This window comes from Chiloscyllium punctatum, chromosome 22 (assembly GCF_047496795.1).
Source record: "Chiloscyllium punctatum isolate Juve2018m chromosome 22, sChiPun1.3, whole genome shotgun sequence".
In the NCBI taxonomy this organism is placed as follows: Eukaryota; Metazoa; Chordata; class Chondrichthyes; order Orectolobiformes; family Hemiscylliidae; genus Chiloscyllium; species Chiloscyllium punctatum.
The window spans coordinates 41,843,906-41,870,782 of NC_092760.1; the positions used below are offsets into that span (position 1 = coordinate 41,843,906).

Below are 26,877 nucleotides of genomic sequence, written 5' to 3' on the forward strand. Positions count from 1 at the left end.
AATGCACTGGGTCTTGTGTAGTTTACTGGAGTTTGTGTTGGCTTTGTGGCTGTCATATCTGTCTTGAAGGGAATAGCTTTGCCAAAATAGAACCTAAATCGATGTGTTGAAATACAGGCAGATATTATACAATCCAAATTGTCTGTAATTTAGCCAGATAAGGGTTCATTTGATCAACATTTTCAACATAGTCTGGGTTACAAATAGAGTAGATAGAGAGAAACTGTTTCTGCTGGCTGAGGAGTCTATGACCAGAAGACTTTGCTGAAAATTTGTGCAAGACTTTTCAGGAATGAAATCAGGAAACAGTTCTACAGAAAATGGACAAGCACAGAGTAGAACTCTCTTGTGCAGTTGATATTAGATTAATTGTTAATTTGAAAACTAAGATTGATTGATGTTCTTACCCAAAGGTATTAAGTGATTTGAAGAAAAGGCAGATAGATGGCATTCAGTTGCCAATCAACCACAGTCTCATTGAAAAGTGGTACAGTTTTGAGATGCAAAACAGCCAACTCCAGTTCCTTTTCAGGGTTTGTGCTGCTCATTCAGGTACAAATTAGAGGAGTTTAATTTGGGGGTGATAGGGTTGTCTAAATGGAATTAGAGTGTTTTGGACTGATTGGAGATGGGACAAGAGTTTGTTAGTGGAGGTACTGTGGGACCAACAGGAGTTAATAGAGACCCTCTGAGTGTTCTTCAACAAAGGATAGGCTGATAGTTATTTAGGTAACAGTGGCAGTTCACCAAATATAGTCAGGAGAGATAACATTGATGTAGTAATGTGACATGGTCTTGGGGAGTAGGTACAAAGAAGTTTATGAGAATAGCATTTGGAATGAGCGACTTCAGTTACATGGTGAGGTAAAGAAGCTGAGTTGTTCTCCTCGGAGAAGAGAAAGTTAAGATTTAATACACATTCCAAAATCCTAAAGATTTATTAGAATAATGAGAAGAAACTTTTTCCTGCAGGGTAACGTCAAGTAACCATGGGACACAGATTAAAGTTAATTGGCAAAAGAACTAGAGGGTCAGGAGGAAACATTTTATTAGATTGATGAAAAAAAATACACATTTTTTCTCATCTTGTGCTTATCAGCATTAGAAATCCCAATGTAAAGGGGAACAACATCTTTATACTTTAAGGAAATAACATGCTGTTTGATTGGTAAGTGAACTCTGGTTAGATAAGGTGTTGCTGTGGAGAATGCACCAGTTAGATGATGATGGACAGTTAATTGTGAGTCATGTATGATCTACCATGCACCATCTGAAAGGGTGGTGGAAGTAGGTTCAATGTTTAGTTTTAATAGGAAATTAGATTCATACTTGTGAGAAGAGAGAGTTGTCAATGGAACTAATTGGGAAGGTTTTTCAAAGAGCCAGCATAGATACAAATGGCTGTATTGTCTCATCCTTTGTTTTACTATTTACGTCGAACAGTTGGTGGAGACACTATGGATACTGCAGGCATGGGTGATCACTTGTGACAGTGTATGACACAGAAAGAATCTTAAAAGTCTCTCAGCAGAAATTGCCTCTTCTCCTCATTACTGCTGATCAAGTTAATTTTTTTAAAACCCTCTTAGTTTGGGCTCATTGCTCATTGATGACATGCAATCCCAACTGCCACAATGAGGCAAAGTTTCAAGAATGGGTGAATATCCAGTAAATCACACCACATCTTGTGACTTTGGAATTGGCTTCTGTCAAGTTGCCCACCATACCCTCATAGGATGGCATATGCTGGCCTAGTCTGGTCCAATCACACTGTCTTCTTAAAAAGAAATCAGACTTCTCATTCGCGTAAAATGCTTGTTTTGCATTCATAATTCTATTTAACTACATTTGCTCCACACATTAGTTAATTTTGCTGGACAGCTTACTATTTTTGCCTTGTTCATACTTACCTTTAACATTCATTGTTGCTATCATTTAAGAAAATCAAAAAAGGGAGTAGGGATAGAGATGCACATGAAAGTCAGACAGGGCCAAATGGATTTAAGTAAAGACCATGTCTTCATGGGGATTGGGTGGACAATCAACTTAGGTGCAACACACTGAGGAGGTCTATCTACAGAGGTGCTTATTGACTCCTCCATATGTACCTGGAATCCTTGGAGGAAATCTGTCTTTAATATGATGTTATACCACACAAGGGTTAGAAGCAAAGTTTGTAGCATTGTTTCTAGATCCCGAGAGACTACATTGACTTGGTGACCTCCCGCCATTTAAGCGTCACCTGACATTTATTGAAAATTTGCCTGCTTCTTTAAATAGGGCCATGAACCTTACAGAACTTCCTATAGCAAGATCTCTTTGCTGGCCAGCAAAGTGGAACTTTCTACATGACCCATTGCGATCAATTAATTCATTTTCTGCCACTGCCTCACCTTTAATAGTGAGTGGTAGGCCTCAAGGAGCCATCTCATCACTGAATTTTACACTCTCAGCCAAGTGTTCTGAAAGCCACACTCTCTGGGAAAGCTATTCCTGTACGCTAATAGCCTACACAGTAAAACAAAAATAGTTGGGTATACACCTGAACCAACAATATAGCCCCCTCATCCTCTCATGCATTACTGAGTATTGTAGTTCTACCTCATTGGGCATTAATGAATAGAACAGTATTCTTGAATATCCAGTCATAATTGCTGGAGGTACTACTGAATAGAGCAGTTAGACCATAAGACCATAAGACATAGGAGCAGAAATTAGGCCATCTGTCACTTCTTTGCCCACTGTCCTAACCTGTCCAAATCAATCTGCAGCCTCCCTGCCTCCTCAATGCTACCTGTCCCTCTACCTATCTTTGTATTGTCTGCAAATTTCGCCAGGATGTTCTCAGTTCCTTCATCGAGATCGTTAATGTATAAAGTGAAACGTTGTGGTCCCAACACTGAGCCTTGCAGAACACCACTTGTCACCAGCTGCCATCCTGAGAAGGACCCTTTTATCTCCACTCTCTGCTTTCTACCAGACAGCCAGGCTTCTATCCATGCCAGCACCTTGCCTATGACACCATGGGCTCGTAACTAACCCAGTAGCCTCCTGTGCAGCACCTTGTCAAAGGGCTTCTTGAAGTTCAGGTAGATAACATCCAATGGCTCTCCCTGGTCTAACCTGCTCATTACTTAGTCATAGAGTCATATAGAAACAGACCCTTCAGTCCAACCCCATCCATGCCGACCTGATATCCCAACCCAATCTAGTCCCACCTGCCAGCACCCGGCCCATATTCCTCCAAACCCTTCCTATTCATATACCCATCCAAATGCCTCTTAAATGTTGCAATTGTACCAGCCAGCCTTCACCACTTCCTCTGGCAGCTCATTCCATACACGTACCACCCTCTGCATGAAAAAGTTGCCCCTTAGGTCTCTTTTATATCTTTCCCCTCTCACCCTAAACCTATGTCCTCTAGTTCTGGACTGCAAGACCCCAGGGAAAAGACTTTTTCTATTTATTCTATCCATGCCCCTCATAATTTTGTAAACCTCCAAAAGGTCACCCCTCAGCCTTCAACGATCCAGGGAAAACAGCCCCAGCCTGTTCAGCCTTTCCCTATAGCTCAAATCCTTCAACCCTGGCAACATCCTTGTAAAACTTTTCTGAACCCTCTCAAGTTTCACAACATCTTTCCAATAGGAAGGAGACCAGAATTGCACGCAATATTCCAACAGTGGCCGAACCAATGTTTGTACAGCCGCAACATGACCTCCCAATTCCTGTACTCAATACTCTTGACCAATAAAGGAGAGCATACCAAACGCCTTCTTCACTATCCTGTTCACCTGCAACTCCGCTTTCAAGGAGCTATGAACCTGCACTCCAAGGTCTCTTTGTTCAGCAACACTCCCGAGGACCTTACCATTAAGTGTATAAGTCCTGCTAAGATTTGCTTTCCCAAAATGTAGCACCTCGCATTTATCTGAATTAAACTCCATCTGCCACTTCTCAGCCCATTGGTCCTTCCTCAAAGAATTCTAGCAGATTTGTCAGGCATGACCTCCCCTTGATGAAACTGTGCTGATGTTGTCCTATTTTATACATTTCCAAGTATTCAGAAATCTCATCCTTCACAATGGATTCCAGGATTTTACCCACGACTGAGGTTAAGTTAATTGGTCTGTAATTTTCCATCTTTTGCCTTACTACCTTTTTAACAGGTGTCATATTAGCAATTTCCAATCCTCTAGGACCCTCTTTGATTCTAGTGATTGCTGAAAGATCATTACTAATGCCTCCACTATCTGTTCAGCTATCTCCCTAAGAACTCTGGGGTGTAGTGCATCTGGTCCAGGTGATTTATCCACCTTCAGGCCGATCAGTTTTTCTAGCACCTTCTCCTTGGTGATGACCGCCATACTCAGCTCTGTCGCCCCTCTCTTGAATTTTTGGGATATTACTTGTGCCTTTCACTGTAAAGACTGATGTGAAGAACTTGTTCAGTTCCTCAGCCATTTTCTTTGTTCCCCACTACTCTCTCTCCAGCATCATTTTCCAGTGGTCCAATGTCCACGTTTGCCTCTCTTTTGCCCTTTATGTATCTAAAGAAACTCTTACAGTCTTCCTTTATATTACTGGCTAGCATACCTTCATATTTAGTCTTCTCCCTCCTTTTATAAGCTTCCCAAACCTCTGGTAACCCACTGCCTTTTGCACATTATATGCTTTCTCTTCTGCTTTTATGCTATTCCTGACTTCCCTGGTCAGCCATGGTTGCCTCATACTCCCTGTACCATGCTTCATTTTCCTCAAGGATGAATCTCTGCTGTGTCTCCTGAATTACTCCCAGAAATTCCTGCCATTGCTGTTCCTGTGCTTTTCCTGCCAGGCTCCTCTCCCAGTCAATTCTAACCAGCTCCTCCCTCATAGCTCTGTAGTTGCCATTATTCAGCTGTAATACTATTACCTCTGATTCTATCTTCTCCCTCTCAGATTGTAGAATAAATTCAATCATTTTATTGATGATTGCCTCCTAAGGGTTCCTTCACCTTAAGCTCCCTTATCAAGTTTGTCTCATTGCACAACACTAAATGCAGTATTGCATGTTCACTAATGGGCTCTACCACAGGCTTCTATCCATGCTAACACCTTGCCTATGACACCATGGGCTCGTAACTAACTCAGTAGTCTCCTGTGCAGCACCTTGTCAAAGGGCTTCTTGAAGTTCAGGTAGATAACATCCAATGGGTCTCCTTGGTCTAACCTGCTCATTACTTAGTCATAGAGTCATAGAGATGTACAGCATAGAAACAGACCCTTCAGTCCAACCCCATCCATGCCGACCTGATATCCCAACCCAAACTAGTCCCACCTGCCAGCACCCGGCCCATACTCCAAAAAGCCAACTTGTAGACATTCCACAAATACCTTTTCTTGCAATCCACTACCAACCAGATTTTCCATTTGCCTATTTAAATCCCCCATGATCACTGTAACTTTGCGTTTCACACTCATCTTTTCTACCTCTCGGTGTATCTTGCACCCCAGCTCATGACTACCGTTTGGAGGCTTATACATAACTCCAACTGTAGTTTTTTTTGGCTTTTGTGGTTCCTCAATTCTACCCGCACAGATTCTACACCATCTGACCTACTTTCTTTCTTACTATTGATTTAATTATATTGCTTACTAAAAAGGCAACCCATTTTCCACTGTGGAATACAATAGTTATGCCAGTAATATCCAATATCCTAAATACACCAGGAGTGCACTTATTACTCAGGCACAGCTTAATGATGTCAGTGGTTAACAATAAATTAGATTAGCATGGAGAACGGTTAGAACCTGGGAGTCTTTGGTTGAAATGGTTCAGTATACTTTAAGTAATGCATTTAGTCAATGGGAAGCTATTTCCACTACTGCAAGTAAAATAGTGGGTAAGTTGAATCTGCAATTGAACAAGTCCCAGGATGCTGTTAGTAGATACTCACCACCCACTGCTTTCGTTGCACAGCGAAGTAAAAGATGTACCATTGGAAGTAGAGGGGAAGTAGTGCTGGAGGTCCAACTGTGACAAGATGACAAAACAAATTATTTAGAATTACAAAAGAAAACTGTAGAAGTTTCTTTATACAACTCAATGGGCTCCATCCCAGGCTCATGTCATGCTTGAACGCTGAGTGATTCGCATGCACAGAGTGGGAGGTAGGGTGAGTAGTTTGGGAGTTTGAAACATTTGACATGGAGCTGTCCAAGTCTCAACTGTTCCCATTTCTTCTCATTTTATGAGAAAACTGCCAAAGAATTCTCTACTACTGTCTACTGCGAGTCTACTTTCTCTGGTCTATTGGGACTCCTACAACTCTACATGCTGTTAGATTGGGTATATTAGCAACCCCATAGATAGGGCCAAAGCTGTTTGGTCACCATGCAAGCTGAATGTGGAAATAGAACACACTGAAGCTATCCATCAGGACAATGGCTATTCCAGTCTGACCATTGCTTGCTGATTATCCCATAAATTCTTGAATGGGCCTAAGTCTTGAAAAGTGCCGCCATAGTTAGTCAAGGGACTCATTCAATTATAATTTGAGGAGTTGGCATCCGTCATTCCTGTATGTCAAGTGCAGCCAGACTAGGAATTACAGATTGGTCAGTCAGGCTCAGTTGAGACATCAATCCAGGAAGGTCCAGCAATTTTTCCTGCAGTGAGATAAAGGAAAGGACTGACTATGATGCAAGTGGTGGAAGAGTTGTCTGTGGTCATGCTTGAACGCTGAGTGATTCGCATGCACAGAGTGGGAAGTAGGGTGAGTAGTTTGGGAGTTTGAAATGTGTGTGAACATTGAGTGGGCATGATGTATGCAATAAAGAGGATTTTATCCATTAGCATTAGTGAAATGTGTGCACAGTAGCAAAGTGAGAATGAGTGCTGGCCCTTGGGTGAAAGGTGGCCGAGAAAAGGTGATGGCACTTGCCCTTACAGAGGTCAGAAGATCATTGACCTTCTTGTGGCACTGTTGGGCATCCCTTTTGCTGCAGGACACAGCACTGATCCCTCGTGCATTTTCTGTCCAGGCTGCCTACATCTGTTGATATGATCTTTTTGCTGGTCAGCAAGAAAGAGGACTACTCTCTAAGCAGCCAACATAATCGAAGACTCCTCCCACCCCAGTTATACTCTCTTCTATCCTCTTCTGTCAGGCAGAAGATATAAAAGTTTTACAACACGTATAAATAAATAGATTCAAGAACAGCTTTTTCCTTGATGTTATCAGACTTTTGGATGGACCTCTTAAACGTTCATGTTAACCTCTCTCTGCACCTTCTCAGCAGCTGTAACACTCTATACTGATCTCTGTTACCCTGATGCACTTGTATAGTACGATCTGCCTGTAAAGCACACAAGACAACTCTTTTCACTGTATCTCAATACATATGACAGTAATAAATCAAATCAAAACAAAACAAAACCCTGTCCATCAACATCTATAGAACCCACTGTTGTGGGGAGCTGGCTAACCTTTCCATTGTTAGTGTTGAGCACTGCAGTGCGAGGGGTCATTCCTAGTTTGCAACATCTGAATGTACGCAGCTGGGCTTTAAATATGGTGCCAAAGGAGTGGAAGCTGGAAGATCTCACAAATAGTGAACATTTCTGTCTCACTTACCACAGATTCCCTGAAAGGTACACCCAACATCTCAGTTACATAGTTAATTTGGTCTTCTAAATGCCACAAAGGTAAGTGCCATTATCTTCTCTCTGCTACCTCACCATCAAACACCAGGATTCGGTCTAACTCTGCCACTATACGGGCATCTCACCAAGGCTCAGGGACAATAACTCCGAGTATTCTATGCATCAATGTTCACTCAAGGGCTTACAGCCTAACCCTCAAGGGCTCATACTCCTAACTACTCATCTGTCCAGTCCTTTGCACTTCCTAATCGTTAATTATGCCATGTGGGCAGCACGGTGGCTCGGTGGTTAGCACTGCTGTCTCACAGCACCAGGGACACTGGTTCAATTCCAACCTTGGGCAACTGTCTGTGTGGAGTTTGCACATTCTCTCTATGGCTGCGTGGGTTTCCTCCAGGTGCTCTGGTTTCCTCCCACAGTCACAAATATGTGCACATTAGGTGAACTGGCCATGCTAAATTCTCCACAGTGTTCAGGGAGGTGTAGGTTAGGTGTATTAAGTCAGGGATAAATGTACAGTAACGGGGAATGGGTTTGGGTGGGATACGCTTCAGAGGGTTTGTGTAGATTTGTTGGGCCAAAGATCCTGTTTCCACACTGTAGGGAATCTATTAATTGGAGACCATACATCACACTAGCTGCTCTTACATCCACTTCCATCATACTCAATCCCTCCTTTTGTCTCATTGAGGAAAATACAGCGCAGCAGTCTCCCTGACCTATGTCCCAACAGCACCCTGACTGACCAACCTATTATCTCTGGATTGCACAATGAATGACGGGATAGTGAGAGGGACAGAGGAAGTGAGAGACTCTGGAGTGTTTTGCACAAGTCTTTGAAGGTGGCAGAATAGGTAGGTAAAGGTGGTAAAGAAAGCATTCTTTTCCATTAAATCTTTCCTTTACTGTATGAGGTATAGAATACAAATGCAGGCATGAAATGCTGGAACTGTTTAAAATTCTGGTTAGTCCGCAGCTGGAGTTCTGTGTACAGTTCTGGTCACTGTAGGAAGGACAAAGTTGCTTTAGTACACATGTTGCTAGGGCTTGAAAATTTGTAGATATGAAGAAAGGTTGAATAGGCTGGGTTCTTTTCCTTAGAACAGAGGAGGGTGAGTGGTGACTTAATTGAGGTGCATAAAATAATGAGGGGCTTGGATAGGGTGGATATGGAAGACCAGTTTCCCCTAGTGGAAGTCACAGATATAAGATGATTTGTAGAAAAGCAAGGAAAAGGTTTTTTTTCACTCAGATGGTGATGGGTGCTTCGAGTTCACTGGCTGGTTTAGTGATGGAGGAAGCAAGCCTCCAATCATTCAAACATGCCTAGATCTGCACCTGATGTGCTGGAGCCTGGCAAACTATGGATTGGGGATGCCAGAGGGTGGAATTAGGATAGATGGTTACTTTTTTCCGATTTTACTGCTACTCGGATACTGCCTGAACTGCTGTGCTCTTCCAGCACCACTAATCCAGAATCTGGTTTCCAGCATCTGCAGTCATTGTTTTTACCTACTTTTTTTCCTCAGTCAGTGCTGACATAATGGGCTAAGTAGTCTTTTTCTATGCGCTAACATTTCTATAGTTCTATAGTAATCAGGTATTGCAATTGTTAAAGTCATTGCCAAGCTTAGGGTTACCCTCATCAAACCACCCCCCCCCAAAAAAAAAACAAAATCGCATGTTCAAACTGCAGTCTGTGGTGAATTTGTTCAGATACAGGGCAGAAACAATTCACTTCAGGGTGTCTGCTGTAATGAGTGGAGAATCAGACATTTTCCAGCTCCTGTTCAGCATCTAATAACACTTGTATAGTTAGCAATGCTGGGTAAAGACAAGATCATACTCAATTGTGATGCCCTCCATAGCCAAACAGCATGCTGGCAGTTAAAGTCTTGGCTCACACATGTGTAAAAGCACTATGGGCCAGCCAAATAACCACAGAACCTAAACTAAGAAAATGTGAATGCATTCAGAGACAGGAGAAAGGGAGAGAACTGGAGAAAAAAAGATCAAATGTTTGCACAAAGAACTTTATTCAATACTAAAAGTTATAAACTCATCAGATTGTAAAGTCAGACTTTTGAGTGATAACATGCGCAGAGACCAGTGTATAGCTTATAAAAAGCTCTGTCACATTTCTAGTTTCATGTACATGCCCCTGAAATTAATCAATACACAACAAATGCATGTCTGAGCAAATCTCACACGGTTGACAGGCTCCAGTCTTTGTGAGGTAAACATAGGAAATCCACTGTCTTAACACTAGCTTAATTTACAGGGAAGTCAGGAGAGGAAGCTGGCCAATCAATGAGGAGGGAAAGAAATCTCACCACAGCCAGATACATCAGGAGATCTGAAATAACAGAGACTAAGTGTGAGATTGTCTGGGGCCAGAACTGGAGATGACTAAAGGGTACCAGAGCTCCGAAGAGTGATTCTAGCACTAAACAGCAATGGCGTCCTCTGGCAGGTCTGGTTTCTCAGGAGCTCTGAATGCTAATTCTTGCTGTTTTAATTTTTAATTACTCACACAGATCAAACTCTGCCTAGTTTCAAATGGTTGCACTAAATAAAAAGACTGCTCAGTAAAGGGCTACTTGTACTCCCTTAACCTTAACATCAACAGGACATACTGTTCTAATCTGATCATTAAACACCGACAGTTTATCTGTCCAATGTGTGGAATTTGTCTTCTGCTTAACCAACAGAGAAGTGACATGTAACTCCAGTGCAGCCAAACAAAGCAAGGATCCCCAATTGTTAAATCCCCTTTGCCTTTTTATCCAGGTCTGTTCAATTTTATAATAGGGTCTTTTCCTGGTGAAATTACAAGGAATTCCTACTTTTAATGGTTATAATTTGTGCCCTTTCCAATTCATCTTACATTAACATTAAAAACAGTGTCTATAGAACAACCAAAGTTTGATAAGAACTGAAACTTGCAAGTTCCAGCCTGCTATGAATAGAAATAGAGTGCCAGAATAAATAACAATGTTTTTGCAGAGGCTGGGTTCCCTGGTCCATGGTCTACTTTTGGCTTTGAGGGCTTTCTACTAGAATTGTGAATATGGCCTAGGAAGCCCCACCTATATGGAGCTATTGACCAATCAGAGCCGGGGATTTCCAGGACCCTGCAACAGTGTTCATGGCTACTGCCAACAGCTCCCCCTGAACATCTAGGTAGGGATCAGCAGAAGGAAAAGCAAGTGCTGCAAGGGGCCAGGTTCCAGTTTTGGGAAGCTGTGGGGAGAGGGGGTGGAAGGGTGTCTGAAGTGAGGGAATGGGATGTTCCTCAGAGGCCACACCATGCCCTAGGACAAGAACTTTGATATTGCAAAATTGAGTGCAGAGTGAAGGACCTATCCATAATGGGCACTCTCCCTGCACTGTTTTCCTGGACTGGCAGGCCAGCTCTTTTTTTTTCTCTCTTGCCTGGAGCTGAAGTAATGTGGGAGTGCACCTTTAAATGGTTGGTGATTGACTACTGAAGGGTGGTGGATCAGAAAACTCAACCATGGACATTCCCATCCAGAACTTAATTTCTGAGGTGGCAGAAAAGTGGTCCATATCTCCCTGCTGCCACTATCCGATTCTTTGCCCTTCATGCCATGTTCCACACAGCTTCTAAGGAGGAGAGAACCTTGAGCAACTTCACACCAAAGGCTGCTCAGTTTCCCCACCATACATTGCTGTCCTGAGTGAGAAAATACTGCACTACTACAACATATAATTCAAGTCAAAACATCATTACTGAGTCCCAGACATGGGAAAAAGACTCAAGAATGAAGGAGCAGACAAAAAAGTCCTGAAAGAATTCATTTGGGAAGCAGCTAACAGATCGGGACATAGATTTGCTCGCTGAGTTGGAAGGTTCATTTCCAGATGTTTTGTCACCCTACTAGGTAACATCTTCAGTGGGCCTCCGGGCAAAGCACTGCTGATAATTCCTGCTTTCAATTTATATGTTTGGGTTTATTTGGGTTGGTGATGTCATTTCCTGTGGTGACATTATTTCCTATGGTGATGTCATGTCCTGTTCTTTTTCACAGGGTGTGGTAGATGGGGTCTAATTTGATGTGTTAGACCCCTTGCAATAAAGAACAGGACATGACATCACCATAAGAAATGATGTTACCACAGGAAATGACATCACCAACCCAAATAAACCCAAACATATAAATTGAAAGCAGGAATTATCAGCAATGCTTTGCCCAGAGGCCCACTGAAGACGTTACCTAGTAGGGTGACGAAATGTCTGGAAATGAACCTTGCAGCTGAGTGAGCAAACCTACATCCAGAACCCCATTTATCACCCCCTGAGAAAAAGAACAGAAAATTATGTAAGCACAGGAAATGATGTTACCACAGGAAATGATATCACCAACCCAAATAAACCCAAACATATAAATCAAAAGCAGGAATTATCAGCAATGCTTCACCCGGAGGCCCACTGAAGATGTTACCTAGTAGGGTGACAAAATGTCTGGAAATGCACCTTCCAGCTCAGCTAGCAAACCTACATCCAGAACCTCAACCTGAGCTACAAATCTTCTCAAAACTCACAGCTAACAGAGTTTCATTTTTAGTCGCCATTCATTCTTGTTTCAAAACTTACTCAAAGCTTATAAAACAAAGTCCTGCTTTGGGTACACTCAAACCAGCAATGAAAATACACAGTGAAGGGTGTTTCAATCTTTATTTCTAAATGTACCATGGTTTGCAAATTTGAAAGGTGTTAATAAACTTACAACATTGGTGCATAATTGGCAAATATAAGAGAGAGAGGGGCTGTAGTTTGGTAGTTTCAACACGGACAACAAGGTTAAATGGGATAAAAGACCTGAAGATTTGGCAGGAATTGGAAAGAGTTACACTAATCAGTACAATAACCAACACAAGTTAATAAATCCATTTAAAGAAAACAAAATATGGGGTCACTTTTAGAGGAATACAATTGGAAAACACAGAAGTTTTGTTAAACCCATACAAAAATCTTGATTAAAATATAATTAAAAACTCGAGTACTATGAATAGTTGTTATATACATTATGCAAAAAATGAAGATACTCGACCAGATGGGAACAAAACTCCAAGTGTTACACGAAAACTGAGAGGTAATACTTTAAAGGAAAGGTCTTTTTTCTAGGAAATTTATGACTGAAGAGGTGAGCCAAAAGAGGCCTTTAAGATTATTAAAGGGTTTGATGAGGCAGACATTAGAGACCAGATGGGGCTAAAATAAACAGCCACTAATAAGCCTACCAGAAATTTAAGGATTTTTTAAAAAGAATTATTACTCAGGGAGTGGTTTGTATGTGGAATTCTCCACTATGAGGTAGTTGAAGTGACTAGCATGCACATGCACTGTACTGATATATACTGGATAATTCTATGCAAATGACTTACTCAGGAAGAAATACTTATGTTGGTATTGGTATGGCATATACTTCTTCTTCTGTATCCCCACCTGGGTTGAAGGAAAAAAAGAAAAGTTTGAGTTATCATTTTGCGCACACACAATAATGAAATCAAGGCTTTTGAATTTATTATGATTTTGGGCTTCAGGTGTTACAGCTTCATATGATGGAAGTGAATGTTGGCTATCCAGGCTTAGAAGTCAGTACATGTCACTGTTTGTCATTCAGTTAGTTTTAAAATTCAACGGGCTACACTGATAACCAAGTCCAAGAATATGACATACATCACACTCTGCCAGGAGCATAATTCATAAAATCTATCCCAGTGTTTAAATTGGTTTCCAACCCAGTTCTTTTGTAAACGACACACCACTACTGGCTACAATGGGTGCCCTAAACAGTCCTTGACTCCACAAAACTGCAACTGGCCATATTTCATATTTTGCTTTATTCAGCCAGGCACTTCCAAATGAATTCATTATTTTTTAAAATCTCTCTCAGAATGTGGGTGTTAATCATTAGTTGAAAATGGTTACAAACCATTGCTGCCATGTAATGCGATAATTCAGTATCACTGCATAGAGAGTTCTAGCAGCAGTGAAGCTACCATGAGATATGTCTAACTTAGAATGGCGTGAGAAGGGAGCTTGCATTTGCTACTGTTGTTACTTTGCTTGATCTTCTCGATTATGGAGGTCATTGGTTTGGAAGGTGCTGTTGAAAAAGCCTTTACTCTCAGTTAGTGCTCCTTCAGCACCTGGTGTTAAATATACACAGACGCACAGCGAGCTCATTTGTTTCCATTCACATTATTTAAAGCAAGTCTAGCTGCCCTCGCAGAAATCCTAGGAATTGTTAAATCTGCCTAACTATTCTCTGTCCCAGCTGCAGGAATTACATACTGCATCTCACAATGGCAGCTAAGATACAGAGATCATCTATGTAATTTCCCATACACTGTTCCAGCCTTTCTCTCTGCAAATACAAGGTCTCACACTAAACAGACAAACATAATTTGAAGTAGACCATTTGACCCTTCAAGCTTTTTTCAAACTACTGAGCCAAGATCATAGCCAATCTTCTCCCTCAAACCCTACCTTTCCACCCTATTTCTGTATTCCTTAATTCTTCTATACTCAAAATTGTACAAGAGGGGAGACTCTCATCTCAAACCTGATTTTCCAAGGGTTAGGAAAATCAGGTCTAAAATACCAATTCCAAAGTTGCAGCTCAGAAGCTAAGTGCTGAAATGTAGTTGCTTTAAATGTGGAACCACTTGGAGAATTTGGTAGCCATCACTCATGCTGCTTCTTCCTCTCACCTGGAAACATCTCCCCTCTCCCCTTTAATCTCCCCTCTCCACCTCAATCCCACTGACTACCATTCCCCCTTCCCTCACTCTGGGCACCCCTCCTCCCTAGGTACTGCTCATGCTACCCCAACCCCACCCCATCCTGAGCACCACTTCCCCAACAATTGCTTATTCTCAAGCACCCATCCAGACCAAATTCCCCATCACCTTTCCTTCGTTGGACATTGCTTACACTCCACCATGAATATTTGAACCCCTCTCTCCGTCCATAGGCACATACTTCCCTCAAAACCATTTGCAGCCACACTCGATAACCCCAATTCCCAGACACCCCATCTTGCTGTTCATAACAATTAAGTTCCTACGTAATTCTTATAGGTTGTCCCTCATTCTTTCTGCCTGCATCCTACTAACCTCAACAGTTTCTAAAAGTCCTGCCAGGAAGATGCCAAGCAGCTGACTGAACATCTGTGTTCGACTTACCTCAATTGGGAGCTTCTTTCCCAAGACAAAGAAGATGGGATGCATGTTGATGTCAGGGTCTTTGCGGAAGCAGTTGGGCTTGGCATGATGCTGAAAGTGGAGGTGGTTCCACCAGCTGGCTGGGGCCCCCTATCACCAGAGAAAAAGAGGCAGAAATGATCAGGATAAAGTGAGGACTGCAGATGCTGGAGATCAGAGCTGATTCCTGAAGAAGGGCTAATGCCCGAAACATCGATTCTCCTGTTCCTTGGATGCTGCCTGACCTGCTGCGCTTTTCCAGCAACACATTTTCAGCACAGAAATGATCAGGCCAACTTAAAACAGTCAAGGCCGAAATCACCCTGAGAATCTTAAAATAGTGCACACGTCATTCAAGCACACAACCTGAACTAACACAGTCAGTAGCATCAATTCCTTTTGAATCTCCCCTACCCCCTCAAATCCTAACACTGGTGTCCTAGAGGATTGGCCTCTCTCTACTGTGAGAAAGAAAAGGGAATAACAATTTTCTCTCCATGATTTTGGCTCTTCCCAGAGTATGATTCTGCAGGCATCAAATGCCCCCCAGGTGTTATCACATGCAAGCCTTGTTGACAAGTGTCATCACACCTCGATCATATCCTGTCCTCACTGAACTAGCTGACGAGCTAATGTTTCAGTAGATGTATCTGGAAAGGCACAAGGGATGATTTGATTAGCCTCAGAGTCTCCAGACCATAGTAACTTCTCTGTTCCTAGTCCAAAAGGGTTCTGAGGCCAATTGCAATGCCCCTACTGCTGAGATCGAGAGATCTCCACCTATTAGGGATCAAATCTGGCCTCAGCCAATGAAGCTTAGCCAATTGAAACAAGTTAATGAGACACTGTATATTATTTGGTAGTACTTTAAGTCATGGAGTAAACTGGGGTGTACTTTAAGTCCCATAATGTAAACTAGAGTGGGACAAGCGTACAGTGTAAACAATTAGCATGGGATCTATGTACGTAGAAAATTTCAGGCATTGACATGGAATTGACTGGGTCACCATTCAAGAAAGATAGACAGTAGGAAAAATGGCACACTGAAGACACAAATGCAAATATATGGAAGGCAACATAAAAAAGAACAAACAGCAGCTGATCAGAAACAGACAATGAAGGATAGAAAATAAGATGGAAACAGGGAGCGATGAGCAGAAATAAATCAGGAATTTCATTGAGGTTTCATTGCATGATTTTGTCAGATGTTTTATGGCAAACTTTCTTGAAACAAGTTCCCAGCCTTGAATATCAAAAAGACGTGTAAGACAGGTGGAAATGTGAGGAGGAAGAGATAAAGAGAAAAGAAAAGAAAGCAATGATGGGCCAGAGATAGCAAACACAGGACAGGAAGTGAGAAGTTAGAGAGACACATACTACTGAAAGAGATTGTGTTTGATACAGGATTTCTGGTAGATTAGCAACATGATAGTCCAGTAAACTCCAAATACAATGTGACTCACTTTCAGGTGACCAATGATAAATTTGTGAACAATATGGTTCCACTTGGATTTGCTAAACACTGATAGGTGCCCAAAGTCATGCTGTAGCCAACCACCCTGTGCCTGCAAACAAAATCATAAGAAAGCACATTAGAAGTTAATACCAAGAGCACTGCATAGGTTATTGCAACAATACCCATCAACTAGGACATCCATGCTATCTTGGCCAGTCTCAGCCATACCAATTTAAGATTAAAGTAAGTCTTACACTAATCACAGAGAGTAGAACATCCCATGTTGGAATCTGACCTTTGTCCAGCCTAATCTGAAATCTGCTGGTTGAGGAAATGCTGGCCTAGTGGTACTATCATTCGACTATAAATCCAGAGACCCCAGTGATGGTCTGTGAACCCAGGTTCAAATCATGCCATGGCAGATGTTGGAATTTGTATTCAATTAATATCTGGAATTAGGAATCTAATTATGACTGTGAAACCATTGTTGCTTATTGGAAAAATCCAGTCAGTTCTCTAATGCCATTTAGGGAAGGAAACTGCCATCCTTACCAGGTCTGGAGTACATGAGACTCTAGGTCCATAGCATGTGGATTAACACTTAACTAACACTTAACTGGGATAGGTAATAACTGTTGGCTTGGTCAGTGTCACCCTCATCCTGTGAAGGATTTAAGAAAAGAGACAACCAGACCTGAAGATATTAGAGTAAGTTACCAATTGGGACATGCAGAAATTGCTAATAACATACTGACTCATCAAACATAATTTATGACAGTTCATAAGGTAATTGGTGTCTACTTGATTCACTGGTTATAATGTTAAAAGATTAAATTATACTATCTCTCTGGACATTGATGTAATATTAAAGGATTAAACTGTACTGTCTTTGGGTGGGGCCAACAGTCATGCAGGAGTGCGAACGACTCCCCATTCCATTTAAAAGTCATTTGCTACTACTCCCCCTACTATTATCAAATTAAACTATCATTCAATCTCTTCCATTCAGAAATGCTTTCTAACCATTCTCTGAAGCTAGGTATGTCACACCTACATTGTCTTGGTGAATCACTGAGTCAGGAAATCATCTGCATAACGATTCCCCAGGATTAGGGCATTTACATTTGCTTTATCTCTGAGGATGATCTCATCCTATCATTGTACCTGGGGTAACATGTGACTGTGAGGCTGGGAGTTATCTTGAGTGGCATGTGACTGTGGAGGAGTGGCCTAAGTATCTGTGAGAAATGACCATCTGACCTGTATAAAGACGATGTGTTTTCATTACAGGGCCTCTTTTGATTTGATTTTGCACGCCTGTGAAGTATGCCAAAGGGGGCCACCTGGCTTGTAAAGGTTTTAATAAACTTTAACTGCTTGCAGAAGTTGGTGTATTTGAATTGCATCTCGTGTGTAAAACCTCGGGAAAAGAACCTAACATGGTGACTGTAGCTTGTTAAGATTATGTAGCACACACAGATAGTCAGACCGAGTGATACATTTTCCACTTCATGTATTATATAGTTCCACCTAACATGACAATTAGATTCCTACAGAAGGAATTTACCTAGTTATGTGCATGATAACTGCAAACCCACCTGCACAATGGCCAGAAGAGCTGTGCTGATCATAAAGGGGACAAAGGAGGCACCAAAATACCATAGAGTGAGCCAGGCCGCAGCATCAAGGAGTAGTAGGTGTGCTAGCATTCCAGCAAAGAACAGCTTGTTTGGCTTGAGGAGGTTCGTCTTTTCCACAAGTGCACGCAGCTCCTGGAAATCCTCTGTTATCAGTTTCTGAGACAGTGTAGTAGAGAAAGAGACCATGAGTTTTAAAAAGAAACATGCTGCTTAGCAGTGTGAGTGGAATCTCACTTTGAGGAATCATTGCACAATGAGAAATTAGTGCTGCTTTGCATTTTTAATTTGTATGGAAAGAAAAATGCCAGCAAAATTCTTGTGAACAATGTCTAAAGTAGGTAACTATTATCTGTTTTGGTCTAAACAGGATAGCAATTGTTTATTCAAAACGTTGATTCTCCTGCTCCTCAGATGTTGCCTGTATGGCTGTGCTTTTCCAGCACCACACTCTTCGACTCTGATCTCCAGCATCTGCAGTTTCCTCCTTAGAAATTCATGGTGATAGAAACAACATAAAAGGCAGGAGGACTTGTATTTATACATATTTCAACCCCTCAGAGTTATCCAAACCACTTTAAACAATAAAATACTTCTCAAATATCCTTGCTATTCTATTGTAGGAATGCACACATCATGATTCTCATCCAATAACGATCAAGCTATTCTCTTTAGAGAAGGCAATCTCAGATTGTTCTGCAGAACAGTGACCGCAAATGGTACTCACACTTTTCCAAGATTCCAAGCTGGGCTGGTCAGGAGCAAGCTCTCCAATCAACAGCGAGTTCAGATACTTGCTCACCAGTGTCTTATCAATGTGGAAGGCAGTGAAGGGATCCTAAAGGAAGAGACCGGTAGTTATCTGGAGTAAAGCTCTTTATTTGTGGTAAAGTCTGTGCAAGATTTGAAAATGTTCCAACATACAGAATTTTTTAAACAAAGGGAAACCCACAATGGAAGCTTAAATCCAATCATGCAGGACATCACTCTGCTTAAGAAGAGTATAGTTGGACATGAGGACAAGATGGCTCACAACCATATTCTCAAGGATAGTTAGGGATGGATGCTGGATACTGGCCTAGTCACAATATCCACATCTCAAATTATTTTTTTAAGAATTCAGCATTCACTGCACTCAGGGAATTAAAATGACAATGGAACACCAAGGCAGCACAGAGAGTTGAAAAAAGACTAGCACCTTCAGAAAGAACAGTGAAATTAATAAGTCCACATACACCTTACTGGGTCTCAGATCATACCACTGATTGTTTATTGCAATACAGTGAAATAATTGAAGGTGAAGATTTAGCAACCTGTTAAGTTTGTCACAGTTAAATCTCATATCTCGTGATAAGTGGAGTCAACAACATAAAATAGACAGGGGCACACTGCTTACATCAAGCATACTGCAGTTAAAAGCATTTTAGCATTGCATGGCTAAAGCAGAGAAATATATTATTTGTAGCAAGGCATCACTCTACATAGACAGGAGCTGGGTGAGATATTCAGTTAGTTATAAGGTCCCATAGTCCGGAGTCCTGCTCAGAATACAAATATACAAACAAACAAGAAAGGACAGTCGGCACTCCATCCTTCTTACCTGCTCTACAGTTCAATAAAATTGTGGTTGAGCTGATTTTAAACTTAACTCTACATTCGTGCATGCCTCTGATAATTCTTCACCCTCTTGATAATCAGGAATCTATCTGTGGCTTAAAACTATTTAAAAATTCAGAACCCACTGCTATTTGAGGAAAAGAATGCCAAAGACTCTCAACCTTCAGAGAAAATTTCTTTCCTCATGTCTGTCCTAAATAAAGTGTCTCCTTATTTTTAAATTATGACCCCTACTTTCAGATTCTCCCACTGGTGGGAAAACTTCTTTGCACATTCAACCAATCATGTCCTTGAGGCCATATGTGTAATAATTAAGTCACTTCTGATGATTCTAAACTTCAAAGGATACAGGCCCTCTCTAATTAGCCTTCTTTTTATGGTAATCTGCTCATTCCACATGCTAATCTAGTAAACCTTCTCTGAACCATTGTTTGAAGACAGGATTACAACCTGCCATACTCCATCTCACACTCTGTCTTCAGTATTGCTCCTTGACAGGTCTGCAGGATCTGGGAGGTTGCCGTATGTTTAAAATGGTTGACATATTTCAAAACCTCAATCTCCGCCTTATCAATGCGAGCAAATAAATTGAAGATATTTTTTAAAATCATTAAGTAATTGGCAGGCTGCTCCAACAGTGCTGTGAATACCAATCTCAATGGGAACTAACTGTAACCTGTGAAAAACTTGAATAAATTGTTTCTCATTCAATTTTTAAGGACAACAAAATTTAAGGGAGGCAATGGCCTAGTAGTATTATTGCTGGACTGTTAAATCAGAGACCGAGATAAATTTGCACGTGACCCGTGTTCTAATCCTGCCACAGCAGATGGTGGAATATGAATTCAATAAATATCTGGAATTAAGAATCTAATGATGACCATGAATCAATTATCAATTGTTGGGGAAAAAAAATCTGGTTCACTAATATCCTTCAGAGAAGGAGACTGCTATCCTTACCTGGTCTGGCCTACGCGTGACTCCAGATCCACAACAATGTAGTTGACTAACAATTAGGGATGGGCAACAAATGTTGCTTAGCCAGCAATGCTCTCATCCCATGAATGCATAAAGAAAAAAAAATATACTTGACCTGAAAAATTACTCAATGCATGTGCAATTTTAAAAATACTGTCAGATCCTAATAAAATGCTAATGGTTATTTCAGAAATTCCACTACACAAGGGGCTCTAGTTAATTACATATTAAAACTGATTGATTTATTCACTTCAATAAAAAGGTGATTTGTACAACTGCATTGGGGTAAGGGGGAGCTGTATAAACAGGAACTATACAAATATACACAAAGCAACTGTCACAATTCTAAATTATCAGAAATTTCATACAAACCACCCAGAAAAACAAAACACCATATAGTAACAGGAGGGCAGGGAACAGGTTATGTTTCTTGGAAAATTAACACAAATTGCTCTTGAAGTTGCAATGCTTAACTTTTCAGTTCACTCTCTTGCTAAGACACACTTGCAAAATCACAAAACTTAAATTTTCCAGGAACCAGAGCACAATGGTAGAATATAATTACTTTTCACTTTGCACCAAAACATATTCAGTGACCTATTTGAGTGGCAATCTAGTCCAGATTTAATGCTGCAGTTAGAAACATGTCTATTAGAAAAAAGAAGCTTTTAAATAAGTGTCCAATCCTCCACTTGTACAGTAACCTCATTTGAGTCCTAATGATGGTCTTGCCTGAAACTTTGACTCTCCTGTCCCTCTGATGCTTCTTGATTTGCTGTACTTTTTCCAACTCCACATTTTATCGACTCTGACTTTCCAGCATCTGCAGTCTTCAATATCTTCAAGTAACCTCATTTTAAAAGACTTATAAACAAACTACAGTATTTTGAGCTACTAATTGTATCAGGGTATCTCAGTGTTTAGTAACAAAATACATTTCGAGTCATAGAGTCATAACGTCATAGAGATGTACAGCATGGAAACAGACCCTTCGATCCAACCATGACGATCAGATATCCCAACCCAATCTAGTCCCACCTGCCAGCACCCGGCCCATATCCTTCCAAACCCTTTTTATTCACATACCTATCCAAATGCCTCTTAAATGTTGCAATTGTACCAACCTCCACCACTTCCTCTGGCAGCTCATTCCATATCCATACCACCCTCTGTGTAAAACAGTTGCCCCTTAGGTCTCTTTCATATCTTTCCCCTCTCACCCTAAACCTATGCCTTCTAGTTCTGGACTCCCCCACCCCAGGGAAAAGACTTTGCCAATTTACTCTATCCACGCCCCTCATAATTTTGTAAAGCTCTATAAGGTCACCCTTCAGCCTCTGACGCTCCAGGGAAAACAGCCCCAGCCTGTTTAGCCTCACCTTATAGCTCAAATCCTTCAATCCTGGCAACATCCTTGTAGATCTTTTCTGAACCCTTTCAAGTTTCACAACATCTTTCCGACAGGAAGGAGACCAGAACTGCATGCAATATTCCAACAGTGGCCTAACCAATGTCCTGTACAGCCACAACATGACCTCCCAACTCCTGTACTCAATACTCTGACCAATAAAGGAAAACACACCATACGCCCTCTTCATTATACTATCGACCTGCGACTCCACTTTCAAGGAGCTATGAACCTGCACTCCAAGGTCTCTTTGTTCAGCAACACTCCCTAGGACCTTACCATTAAGTGTATAAGTCCTGCTAAGATTTGCTTTCCCAAAAAGCAGCACCCCGCATTTACCTGAATTAAACTCCATCTGCCACTTCTCAGCTCATCTGGTCCATCTGGTCAAGATCCTGTTGTAATCTGAGGGAACCCTCTTCGCTGTCCACTACACCTCCAATTTTGGTGTCATCTGCAAACTTACTAACTGTACCTCTTATGCTCGCATCCAAATCATTTATGTAATTCCTCGAATTTCATGAGCAGCAATTACCGTTTCATATGCTGTTGCATTGTTTTGGAACTTTGTGGACAATGACCTCTTGCTGGCCTCTCTCCCCCGTGAGAACATTCTGCACCCTCTCTGAGACATCTTTGATCCTGGCACCAGGGAAGCAACACACCATTCTGCTTTATCGCTGCTGACCACTGAAACGTCTGTCGGTACCTTGGACTACAGAATTCCCTAACACAATTGATCTCTTGGAAGCCGATGTACCCCTTGTTGTATTAGAGCCAGTCTCAATACCAGAATTTCTAATGTATTTCATAGTATTCTAGTTGCTAATATTCAAATTTCTAATAGAGAAGCACAATGATTAATAAGGAATCTTAGAGTAGCACATAAACCACCAGACAGGTCGTACTGTAAAGGGTTCTAAACTGCTTCACCAAACACCATACATATCAAAAATTAGAATTAACAAACTGGAAGTGGCATAGATACAGGCAGGTCCCACCTCAGAATGGGGGGAGATATCCTCTGTCATTCTCCATTGAACAACTACAGAGTACATAGTGTTTCATGAAAGCAGGACAAATATGACCAGAACTGAGTTTAGTCTTTCATATTCATAAAACGGATTCATTCTTTTAAGATCTGAATGCTCCATGAGAGCTATAAGCAAACAGAAGAAAAAGCTAGTTTGGTATTTACATCCAATCCAGGAAAGAGGCACTCCTTTACAGGTAGTTACTCTCCTGGATCATTTCTGAGCTGTAACTACATACTGCCAAACTATCGAATTCTGGGAACAATTGTTCTTTCAATCGAGCAGTCTTTGAAGGTTAGACAAGTTTCAGATCACATAGCAGTACTTGTAACAAAATTCTTTCTTTTCCAACCTGTATGAAAAACAGCTTCCAAAAGAAGTATACAGCAGCTGTGTTTCCTGACTTGAGTGCATTGAAGTTTTGCGAATATTACTTTGATGAGTTGTTACTGCTACAGAGATATGTTTTAAGACAGACAATTCCAGGTAATGTTATTCAATAAGCTGGATATATTTAAGGTCTAGAAGAATGGACTGCCTTAGACATCTATAATAACTGAATATTTTATGATTTTCATGAAGTATTCACCTCCAATGCTCTCCAGCACATTCATGCAAGCAGATGTCATCTGCTTGGCTTCAAAAGATGACTTTAACCAACTGGTGAAAGAGCAGCGCTCTGAAAGCAAGTGCTTCCAAATAAATCTGTTGGAATATAACCTGGTGTTGTGTGATTTTAACTTTGTACACCCCAGTCCAACACCAGCATCTCCAAATCAAGAGATGGACATCACAAAAAAAGATGAACAGAACTGGAATCATAGCATGTACTATTGGAAACTTGTTTGCAAAGACCATATCATCATGCCTCCCCCTTAATAATATCAATGCTTAAGCCAAACTCAAAATTTTGTGGATGGGAAACAGCTAGAACATGACCTACCAGTACGTTTAAGAGTAACTCTAAGTCAGACACTTGCCTCCAAAGAAAACTTTACCAAAGTAGATTTTTAAAAAAGAGCTAAAATTTCTTCTGAAATAAACTTGAGGGTACAACTTGAGGAGCTCGTGTGCAAAAATGCAGAACTTGTTTTCTATCCCTGCTAATTCGTGGAAGAATATTGCACTGCCTCAGTATTTGAATTATTTACACAAATACTAATGAGGTTAAATCAGACCTTGAAAAGAATAATGCTATTGGACATACAAACACCAAACAATTCAAAGTCCTGAAAAATATCTATATTCTTAACATGACATGTCATATTGCAAAGAATTCCTCCAGAGAAATCAGATGTCATAGTTACTATTTTTCAACTTGTTTCGATTTTTCAATACTTTTCACCACTGGCTCTTTGGAAACAAATCTACATGGGAATGACCTGCAAGCTCAATATGAAACGTTTTCCTCATTACCAGGTCTGATGAGAGGTAGGCTGACTTCAAGCTGTCACCCAATCTCTGGGAATTACTTTAGATGTGGGATCATTGGATGTGTGGTAAAAGGACACTCTTGAGGACTCCAGAAGTTCTTCTAAGTAGCCGCAGTGCAGTTGAGGATATCACACATCTATTTAATGGCTCCTCAGTTTCAGAGGGTCTACAGTAGAGGTTTATCAGTTTCCACAATGCTGATCCTAAGGCTCTGGATGGCCAAGTCATGTACCAACTAAACGTTTGATACTTTCCAAGTTTTTATATGTATTGCTTGAGTCTTGAATCTTATGCTCAGCCTTATTGTAATAATTCTGCATTCTCACATAACTTTTTAATTGTTGATAAGTGATCTTCATAATTCAGTACTTTTTAATTATTTCTCTGTGAACGCTCCCAGAACATTGATTTATACTTTTCTTTGATTGACACTAAGAACATTCTTTAATTGTTGATCATTATCCTGATGTTACTGAACTGAGATCACTTTTTCTCCCAATTGTTGGTTTGTATGATGTGATTATCAATCTGTCTCTTTAAGATTCATCGATCTTTTATTCTGTTTTGATTCTCCATCAGTAAATGTTAATCACATTTGGTACAATAATTTCAGATGATCACACTCCCTGATTATGATTATTGACCTGTGACAGTCAGTCAAAATGAATCTTACTTCAATCATTGATCAGTAATGTTTGTGACAGTGAAGTCTGCCTCCGGAAAACAGGGTCAAAAAGTGTGCTGCTGGAAAAGCACATCTGGTCAGGCAGCATCCGAGGAGCAGGAGAATCGATGTTTTGATCATAAGCTCTTCATCTGGAATGTGGGGAATACCCCAGAGGGCTGACAGATAAATGGGAGGGGAGGTGGGGCTATGGGGGAAGATAACTGGGAATGCGATGGGTAGATGAAGGTGGGGGATGAAGGGCTTTTGCCCAAAACGTCGATTTTCCTGCTCCTCGGATGCTGCCTGACTTGCTGTGCTTTTCCAGCACCACTCTAACCTTGACTCTAATCTCCAGCCTCTGCAGTCCTTGTTTTTACCTAGATGAAGGTGGGGGGGGGGGTAGAGGAGACCACATCGGGAGCAACAGACACAATGGATGATGTGTGTGGAGCTGCAGGAAAATCTCTGCTGGATGTGGAAGGATCGTTTGGGGCCTTGGATGGGCGCAGGTTTTACACCTCTTGCGGTGGCAAGGGAAGGTGCTGGGAGTGGACAGTGGGTTGGTGGGGGGCATGGACCTAACCTGTCCATCTTCTATCCACTCCACCCCCTGCTCTGACCTATCACCATCACCGTCCACCTTCATCTACCTAAGCATTCCCAGCTACTTTCCCCCATAGCCCCACCTCCCTCTCTCAGTCCTCTTGGGCATTCCCCCCAACCACCACCACCACCACCACCCCCTCTCCCACTCCTGATGAAGAGTTTTCGCTCAAAACGTCGACTCTCCTGCTCCTGGGATGCTGCCTAACCGGCTGTGCTTTTCCAGCACCACACACCATGAGTCTGATCTCCAGCATCTGCAGTGCTCGCTTTCTCTGGACAGCAGGGAATGGGCTGGCCATACCATCTGATCTTTTATGAAGATGATTTCGGGTTTATTGTTAAGCGTGAACTCGTTAGTCAATGCATATTGCCCATTATGGTTTAGATCACAACAAAGCCGGTCTGATAATAAAGCAACTTTGCTGCTTGGAGCCCTACAGAAAGATCCAATACGTGAAGGACACTCTGCAATGACATGTCAATGAGTGATCTGTGTTTTTTCCTTGCATTACTCACTGTCTCTGATCATGGATTAATAGTAACAAAGCAACTCCACTCCATCAGCTTTAGAACAAAGATCCTCGGGAACTTGGCTGGTACTATTTGAGATTTCGTCGGTCTCTGGTTGTCCCTCACTCATTTCGTTTTCCCTACTGCTGAGTGATTGTGTGGAGAGAGACCTCTCTCTTTCACCCTCATTGCTGTCAATGCTCCAACCTTACCGTAGCGTCCTGCCCAGCGTAGTGCCCGATTACTCGGGCGCCTCCCGGGTGCCTTTTGCTGAACTCTGAGATATCATAGACCTTTCTGTGGATCACCAGCCAGCGGTCGTTGCGGGTACAGTGCTTCTGCACCTCCTCCCAGGTGAAGAACCTGTCCAGACCACACTCCATCACTTTCCTCACTGCCCGGCCGGCACGTATCTCAGTCCGGGAGTGATGCGCTGAAGCCCGGTCTACATCTCCCTCGAGGCCGCTCTCTTGTACCTGGCTTTCTCCCCAGTTTCAGAACCACATACAACTGGCGCTGGGATCCCGCCCCTCCGCCACCCATTGGATAGTGTTCACATCAATCACAACTACATTCCAGAGTGGTTGGTTCATGCATCTGTCAATCACACTTGCAGGTTCCCACGCTGCTATTGGTGAATTTCTGAGGC

The 26,877-nt window shown here is 41.6% G+C and overlaps 1 protein-coding gene across 2 annotated transcripts in view; it reads right to left on the reverse strand.

Annotated features, from left to right (window-relative positions):
* The window catches only part of LOC140493572 (acyl-CoA (8-3)-desaturase-like), a 46,567-nt gene extending 19,840 nt beyond the window's left edge, over window positions 1-26,727 (reverse strand). For both annotated transcript variants that reach the window (XM_072592151.1, XM_072592152.1), the window contains exons 1-7: window positions 26,441-26,727; window positions 18,702-18,812; window positions 17,936-18,133; window positions 16,345-16,446; window positions 14,864-14,992; window positions 13,058-13,118; window positions 5,940-6,016 (exon numbers count right to left, since the gene is read on the reverse strand). In XM_072592151.1, the coding sequence (XP_072448252.1) occupies window positions 5,940-6,016; window positions 13,058-13,118; window positions 14,864-14,992; window positions 16,345-16,446; window positions 17,936-18,133; window positions 18,702-18,812; window positions 26,441-26,611 (849 nt within the window). In that variant the 5' untranslated portion in view covers window positions 26,612-26,727. The remainder of the gene's footprint in view (window positions 1-5,939; window positions 6,017-13,057; window positions 13,119-14,863; window positions 14,993-16,344; window positions 16,447-17,935; window positions 18,134-18,701; window positions 18,813-26,440) is intronic.
* Between the last annotated feature and the right edge of the window lie 150 nt (window positions 26,728-26,877).